The sequence below is a fragment of the Peromyscus leucopus genome, chromosome 18, assembly GCF_004664715.2.
Source record: "Peromyscus leucopus breed LL Stock chromosome 18, UCI_PerLeu_2.1, whole genome shotgun sequence".
Classification (NCBI taxonomy): domain Eukaryota; kingdom Metazoa; phylum Chordata; class Mammalia; order Rodentia; family Cricetidae; genus Peromyscus; species Peromyscus leucopus.
The window spans coordinates 42,129,882-42,138,261 of record NC_051078.1 but is presented as its reverse complement, the minus strand read 5'-3'; the positions used below and the strand labels follow the sequence as shown (position 1 = coordinate 42,138,261).

Sequence of the window (8,380 nt, the reverse complement as noted above, 5' to 3'; positions counted from 1 at the left end):
TTGTATTAAGTTGAATAAGACAGGCTTCCTAGAGTGCATTTATTGAAGATTCAAATAATGACAATGAAGACCTAGAAATACCAACTAAATGTCATCATCACTCACCCTCTTTTAAGTAAGGGTGTAGATGGCCCCATCTGCCTCTGCCTTTGCTTACCTTACCTGTGAGTCCCAGCATCATCTCCATACCAGGTTTAAAAATACCAATGGGAAAGAAGATGGCTGAAAAACAACTATTGACAGTTCTGAGGCCCTTTCATTTGGCACCCATCCCGAATAAAGCTATTATTATACTCCACTGTCATGAAACATAACTAACTTCTTTTTCAAACTTGCAGGTAAGTCGTTGCTGGTCCAAAAGATGGAGTGATTTTCCAGAGATGGTGCTGAAGAGAGTTCATGCCAACCTTAGAAAGTCTCTTACTTGAAAATCCTGAAAAAAATCTTACACAAAGCAATCCATCCTGAGGCATGATGGTTAAGAAGCAGTCAGGGGCCACAGGAGATAACAGATAAGGGTTGTTCCTTAGAGGGGCTAATGGGAAGAGTTAATGACCAGGCAGAAAAAACGTACAAGAGGAGGGCAAGTGAGCCCAGAGCACCTGCCCAGCAGAGCGCAGCTGCTGTCTGTCACCTTCGAGCCTGCAAGAGGAGGGATTGTTATTGAGCATCAGCAAAAGCTGTACCTGTAGCAGAAACATGTCGACGAGCTGTGGCCTTAGACCAAGGAGCATCCACTTCCAGAGCAAACAAATAAGAGAATAGATAGGGATACCCCAACCGTCTCTCCTCCTACTCAGTGGCCTTCTTCTCATGCCTCTCCCTGCCAAACGCAGCAGGAAAGCCAGAGAGCAACAGAGCTCTGGTGATGGGTTCTGTGTCAGCTTGCTGAGACACAGGGGTAGAAAAAGACAGAGAACAAATCTGGGTGCTAAAGGCAGCCGATGTGACCCATCCGTGGAATACTGCCGACCACCCAGATTCTCTTCTCCAAACAGCTGTTTCCAGGCACCAAGTGGGTGATACTGAATAAGACAGGTGAGGTCCCTGTTCTTATGCACAGAGCTCACCACAGCACACATGGCAAACAAATCACAGCAATCACACTAGGAAGCAAAAGGACAGAATGTTCACATTTGTGGTTAAATCCTAGGAAGAAAAATGTCTAACAGGTGGGAAGATGGGGCAACCTGGGGACACACACACACACACACACACACACACACACACGCGCGCGCGCGTCTTAGAGGAGCGATATAAGCTGGAGATTCTAAGAAAGTCGCCTTTGACCTGCTTTGACTCTCGGAAATCATTCTGTGTGGGTTGTTGGTACAAATCCAGCGTGAACTGTGACTTAGACACATTGATTGGTCCTCATGATAACTAGATGGGGAGAAATGCACAGGGATATTTACACGGGGCCTGTAATGTCCACCACAAGGACATTTACCAGATCCCTTTAATGTACTTGTTGTGGACGCCAAGAAACCAGGTTGTCCGGTGCTTTCATGTGCCTGCATAAGGTAGAGTGGAGATGCATGGCCACTTCCTATATATATATATATATATATATATATATATATATATATATATATACAATGTATTGCCTGATGGGTCTATCTGGATAGTTCCCCATGCATAGGTTCCTACTCCCAAAGCTGAAAGACGGAATTTGGGAGGTGAGGCATGAGGCCCAGTAGTTATTCCAGGCTGAGGAGTAGCTATACAACCAGCTCCCCCCTTTCCTCCCTCCCTCCCTCCCTCCCTCCCTCCCTCCCTCCCTCCTTCCCTCCCTCCACTCCTCCTCCTTAGTTTCCCCTTCTCTGTTTCAGGCCCATTTCCAGCCTTTACTAGTGGTCTTGGTCTCCAAGGCTGTTTACGGAATAGGTAAGATCTCTCAGTCAATAATGCAAACCAAGTCTTACTTAGAGGGCCCCCCACCACCCCAGAGGCTTAAAATGGGGTGGAGGGTGCGCGGTTGCTGGCCGCTGGGGTCTACATTTTGTATTTCGCTGACAGCCCTAAGCCTGCCGCGCAGCCAATGGGCAGCGGTGATTTATGGAGCTGACTAATGCTGGCTGAATGCGGCCTGTCAGAGCTCTGTGAATGGCTTCCCTGGGCTGCACAAGCCCTGGCTTTGTGTTGCTAAGCGATTAGAGCAGATGTAATGAGATTTTGCCCATTCCTAGCTTCAGCAAAATTGTGTGTGTGTGTGTGTGTGTGTGTGTGTGTGTGTGTTTGGTGAATTTTTGGAGTTTGCCTTCACATTGTGGCAAACAACCAGCTAACTTTGCCTATAGTTTAATCGACTCGATATTTCTCATTCAGAAGCGGGTAAAAGAACACCTGTCTTTGTAGGGCAAAAGAAGAAAAAAAATCCCTTTTGTAGGGGTTGAAACATTATCCTAATGTTATATTCATAGCCATAAATGACTTGCAACACTTTCTTTGCATACCTTCAGCAGCTAAATCAAACGGAAAGGGAATGGGGGCGGAGGAGAGTGCCTAGTTCTGCTCTTCCAAATAATGTAAAAACAAAGCCAGGACCACAGAAGCCTTGCTTCCCCCAAGTAAGCTCTAAATTGGCCCACTGCTGGCAGAAAGTCCGATTATTTATGGCGATGGGGAATTTACTGATTTTTTTCCCCTTAATTACGCCCATCTCTATGAAAGGGACTGAAGCCTCCATGTGCATTCTATAGAGGGTCATTTAGCAAAATGACATCAGACGCTGTGGCATGCTCCACGCATAGCGGCTTTTAAAAATGGTTATTCTGTGCCACTAAATGGTATAGATATACCAACACAGACTAGATTTTTAACTCTGGAAGACGTGCCGGCTCCAGGCTCTTTGTTGGGTTTTGTAAGATGCATTTTGCGCCTGGTTTTCCGCTTGGCTGGAGACACGCAAACTGAATCTGCAAGTGATACAGGCAGCGAGCAAGGAGCCTGCTAGAGGTCGAGTAGGATTCTGAGCACGTCCTTGGTAACTGACAAGAAGCAAGCCAGCCAAAACCCCACCAATTTCTTTTTGAATCTTGGTAATTGGGTACTTTTACACGCTGCTCACGCTATGGGGATAGAGTCACAAGCAGGCTTAGATAGGCCAGAGTCTCAAAGCGACCACACATTTGTACTACATTTACATACTCCAGTCTAATTCCTTTCGGCAGAGAATTTGTATCATATGGGTCTTTTACTTCAACTCGGGATGGAAAGTGTATATATTGGAAGAAATATGTATATATTGGGGAGGGGGAGTATGGGCCTAGAAGTGAGAGCAGAGGAGTCCACTCCACCCCTAGAGTTTGTTTGTGGACAGGGAGACCCACTCCCAACCCCAACTTTCAGCATTGTCCTCCCAAGCACCCAGATCTAGACCAAATCACAGCGCCCAGCCTTCCATCTCCCCACAGTGATAACCTACAATGGGCTGAGCGTGGGGGAGGCAGAGGAGGAGCATCCCTTCCCAGGCTACTGCTTTGGGGAGTTTTTTTTTTTTATTTTTTAGTGTGTGGTAGGGTGAGGCAACTATGAATTGCCATCTATTTCCCTGGGAGTTGTATATCTGCACAGTGGATAAAAGAGAAGATGGTCCCCGCACACAACCATCACCAAGTTACCACTGGAGTAGGACAGGTTGGACCACTTCTCTCCCTCGGTTCTGCAACTGAGCACCCTTGGCGCCTCCCTCCCTCCCTCCCTCCTCCCTCCCTCCCCCTCTCCCTCCCTCCCTCCCTCCCTTTGGGTATTTTGATAACTTAGCCAGGAGCATCAGAGCCAAAGAAGATGAAGAAGTAGAGGCAGCTGGTCATTCTCTCGCTCTCTCTCTTTTTTTTTTTTTATAAAAAAGGAAAAAAGTTTTATTACAAAACTAGTTTGTATAAAACAGGGTTATACATGTTTTCGGTAAGTTTGTAATAAAACAGTAAGGGGGGGGGGAAGGCAGTGGTAGAAATTTCCAAAAGGCAACCCATGGGAACCAACTGGCTGCCACTTTGCGTTTGGACAGTAGCTGCATACACTTTGCTCTCCTTGAACAGTTTTTAATAACATCCTTAATACATTAACAACGCTTCTATGAAGTAAGACACATTGGTGCTGAAGTCATTCTGGTGGCGTTGAGATCTCACCTATGAGGAGGGTTCTTTACAAGGGGCGGGGGTGGGGGTGGGGTGGGGTGGGGGAATGGCAGTTGTAAGATGGACCACACATCTAAAGTATGCAGAGGTAATCGCATTACATGTTAAAGTATCAAGATATACACATTTAAAACCATTTGTACAAAACTTCTATAAATTTTTTCTCTCTCTTTCTTATGTACAAAAATATCTTAATATATCCCCAAAACTGGTTAGGATAGATACAAATAGATTTTTTTTTCTTATAATAAAAAAAAAATTCACAAAGATTGGAAGCATTCTATGATGAAAACAGAAGCAAAGACCTTGGGAGGGAGAGTGAGGGTTTGGGGAGGAGACCACCAGGAGGGGGGGGGGTGCCCAAGAACTGATATGGTATGACACAGCTGCTTCGCTGCAGACAAACGCCCACAGCTCACTGGGATGGGGCTTCCTAAGGAAAGACGTCAACCCAAGTCCAAGGGCTAAGACTTGGTTTGAGCGAGGGCGGGCGGGCGGGCGGGCGGGCGGGGAGGTGAAGGCACTGGCGAGTGCTTTCGACCCTGCCTGTTAGTGGTTGGCTGGGAGTCACTACAGGGTGCGTGTAGCTCTCTCTTGCTCTAGGAAAGGAACCCACTGCTTTTGCACACCAGCTGTGACTTGGGCTTGGGTTCAGGTCCCAGTCACTCTTCTCGTGTGTCTGAGAATGATTGGAGTGCAAAGACACTGTGTGGAGCCCGCCCCCCGTTTGCTGAGAACGTGGCATCTCCGTCGAGTTGCCCCTCGAGGTGGGCCGTCTGGCTTGCTTGTTTTCTTTCTTTTTCTTTTCTTCCTCCTTCTCAATGTCCGTGGCGAGAAACAGTAAAGACCAGGATATGCTGTCACCCTGTAACAGAAACAAGAGAGGTTAGTGTGAATTCAGAGGGCATCGGCAGAGGCTGTGGGGGCTTGGGGAAAGCCTGTCAGGTGAAACATCTCTTTGGACAAGTCCCAGGACTCAGTACCCAGCGTCTTCGCACCTGACCTCTACCCTCCATTCCTTAGAAACTTGGGCAAAGGCACTTTCAGGGGTCAGTACTGAAGCTAACAAACCAGGATTGGAAACAGTCCTAACAGCAAAAAGCAACCCCCCCCCCGCGTTCCTGGAGGCAGCCCCTACCCTCCAGGGACCCTCAAACAGAGGAAAGGGGGCCCAGGTGAGAAAGCCTCTGCCCAACCCCAAATGACACGTACCTACTTCGAAAGTCCATTCCCAGTGGGCCGGACAGGCCCTCAGAACCAGTTGGTGAAGTCCAGCAGCTCCTGTTCCTCTGGGCTGAGAGGGTCGTAGGATCCCTCGTCGGAGGAGTAGGACGAGACCGGAGAACCCGCCATAGAGTTCATGTCGTTGGAGTAGTTGGGGGAGATGGTGGGCGACAGGACGCCCGCCTGGAAGGCGGCGCTCACCGCGTCGTGCTCGTCCAGCAGCTGCTGCAGAGCGCGGATGTACTCGACGGCCGAGCGCAGCGTTTCCACCTTGCTCATCTTCTTGTTGGCCGCGCCGTTGGGGACGTGCTCCCGGAGGGTCGCAAAGCCCAGGTTGACCAGCTTGACCCGGTTACGCTCGCGCTCGTTGCGGCGCGCCACGGCGGCCGGCTGCTGCTGCGGCAGGCTGTAGCCGAACCCGCTGAAGTTGAGCCGGCGTTTGCAGCGCATCAGTTCCGGAGAGGACGAGCGCTGGCGCTTGACCTGCTTGGCCGCTGACTTGTGACCGCCCCCTGAGGGCTGGCCGTCGGCCACTGGGCTCAGCTGCGGCGCCTGCTGTGGCTGCGGCTGCTGCGGCTGCGGCGGCGGCTGCTGCTGCTGCGCGCTCTGCGCTGCTGCCGCTGCTGCCGCCGCCGCCGCCGCCGCCGCGGTAGCAAAGAAGCAGGCTGCAGGCGGCAGGAAGGGCTGCGGGGGCTGCGGCTGCTGGCCAGCTCCGCTCTCCATCTTGCCAGAGCTCTCCATGCCCGGCCCAGGAGTCGCCGCGGGAAGAGCAAGAGGGGTACGCCGGGGTGCGCGGAGCGCTAGGGGGACGCGGGACTCGGAGGCACGATCAAAAGGGGCGAAGCAAAGGAGAGAGGGAGAACGGGCCCCGGAGGAAAGTTAAAAGAGAAGAAACGCTCAGAAGGCCGCAGAGTTCTCCAGCGGCAGCGGAGGAAGGTGCCTGGGCGATCGTCTTCCCTCTGCGCCGCCTCCTCCCTCCCCTCCTCCCGCCGCGGTTGGCTTCGGGAGCCTCGCGTGGCGCTCGCGTGTGCGGCCGCCGCCGGCGCCTTCTCGGAATTAAAAGAAAAAGGGAAAGGGAAAGCAGCAGCAAAAGTCAGTGCTGAGCGCGCTCTGCCGGGTCGCCCCGCTCCGGTCGTGCTGCACTCTCTTGCGCCCGCTCTCCCCGGCTCCAGCCTAGCTTGAGCCTAGTTCTGGGATTATTTGGTTAACCCCCTCTTTTTTTTTTTCTTTCTAATTCCTCCTTCGCCCCCAATCCGCCCTCCCTGATGGGCTCCCAGCCGGTACGCCTTCCACGTTCCCTGGCCAGAAGTGAGAGAGTGCTGGGCGGCTGCGGGGCGGCCGCCTTTTCAATGGGACACCCAGCCCCACGCGCAGCCCTGGCCCCGCCTCGCCCCCCACTCCCCACTGCTGCCGCGGGCGGCTGCAGCCCCCACCCCCCCTCCTCTTCCCCACCCCCTCAGCTCCCTCCCTCCCCTCCTTCCCCCCCTCCGGTTGCCCGCGCCCGCTCCTTGCAAACTCTCCATTCAGCCGGGTTTGTTGTTGCAGTGCGTGCGCCTGGCGCGTGCCGGACTCCCGGCTGAATAAACAGGCTGCGCGCTCGGGGCGGTGGCTCGGGGCGCCAGGGGGTGGCTCTAGAAATGGGGGCCTTCTTCTTAAAGAGGGTAAAGGGCTCTGGGACTTGGGGTGCCTAGGTGGAAAGTCTGGAGGGAAAGTGTCTTTGGAGTCTACTGAGAACTTGGAAGAAAATGCACAATACACGGAAGGATTTAGTCAGGAAAAAGTAGCCAGGGGACCTCATGGAGGTTGGGGGACCGGGTTTCTGTTTTTTTCCCCTCTTTCTTCTCTCCACAGTTATTCTGGAGGATTGTTTGACGGCCCTTAAACAAGCAAAACAGATTTGTAATTAGGTTTAGAAAGATGGAAGGGGAGAGACGTTGCAGACAGTGAGTAAGGTACTGGTCACTGTATGAAAACTTGAGTCCCTTGGGTCCTCTGGCTAGCGTTGCGGCGCTAGGTAAGCTCTCCCCTCTCTGGCCGCATCTGTGGCCGGGGAAAGCTGCATTAAGTGGGCAAGGCTGTCCTATTAGGCTTCTCCAGCTTCAAGACAAGGATGTGCTGGACACAACTCGCCAAGTGTGGAGAGGATAGAGGACGTGGACTGGTGCTTACCAGTTCTCCAAGAAACGGAGGCAGGAGAATCTTAAGTTCGAGGGTAGCTTGAACTACATAGTGAAACACCCATCGGTTTAGAAAATGGTGTGTGTGTGTGTGTGTGTGTGTGTGTGTGTGAGAGAGAGAGAGAGAGAGAGAGAGAAAGGTGCGTGCAGGTGGTCAGTGGTGTAGGGACGTGTATATGGGGAAGCTCTCAGGGTTATCTAATTCTGGCCCTCTGGAACACCTGCCACTCCTCAGAAGATGCTTTCTAGACTAGCTGTGAAAGGAGAGCGCTCCAGGATATTCCAACTCCAATGGAGGAGGACGAGGGCTGCTCGGAAGGAATGGAGTTGTGTCCAGTACATCCTCTTCTTGAAGCTGAGTTTGGGCGAATGGAAAGGCTTCCCTCCTTGTCCTGCTCTGCCTCGGAGGCCTTGGCGCAGCCTTCATCCCGCCCCAGGCGTGTGCCTGGCGGGCCGGTGGCAGGCGACTGGGAGCGGAGCCCGCTGGGGCCGTGTGCTGGCACCGCGAGAGAGGGGGAGGCGCCTGCCGCGGTCGCCCGCCTGGCCGCTGGGACAGTGCCTGCCCAGGCGCCCTTCCTGGGCCCTAGGCCTGGCGCACGCTCTGTCCGAACCAAGTCCAGCTTAGAAACGCCACGCACTGCAGGCAAAGGTCTCAGACTGCTCTGGTACACCCTGGGCTGGTCTCTGGTCGGGGTCTACATAGGCAGAAACAAGCAGAGACCAGTCCTCTGGTAGATTTGTCCAGAAGTCCTCAGGTTCGATCAAGGGCTGGAGTGCAGTAATGATTATGGCGAAGTACCAGGATAATGGCTTCTAGTTATCGTGGTTATTGTCATT

The 8,380-nt window shown here is 52.6% G+C and overlaps 1 protein-coding gene across 1 annotated transcript; it reads right to left on the bottom strand.

Moving 5' to 3' along the window:
- Positions 1–4,953: 4,953 nt before the first annotated feature.
- Positions 4,954–6,728, bottom strand: Ascl1 (achaete-scute family bHLH transcription factor 1). Its single transcript, XM_028880260.2, has 2 exons — positions 5,355–6,728; positions 4,954–5,007 (listed from the first exon to the last, which is right to left on the bottom strand). Exon 1 carries the CDS (start codon positions 6,105–6,107, stop codon positions 5,394–5,396), a length of 714 nt encoding a protein of 237 aa, XP_028736093.1. The 5' UTR covers positions 6,108–6,728; the 3' UTR covers positions 4,954–5,007; positions 5,355–5,393.
- Between the last annotated feature and the right edge of the window lie 1,652 nt (positions 6,729–8,380).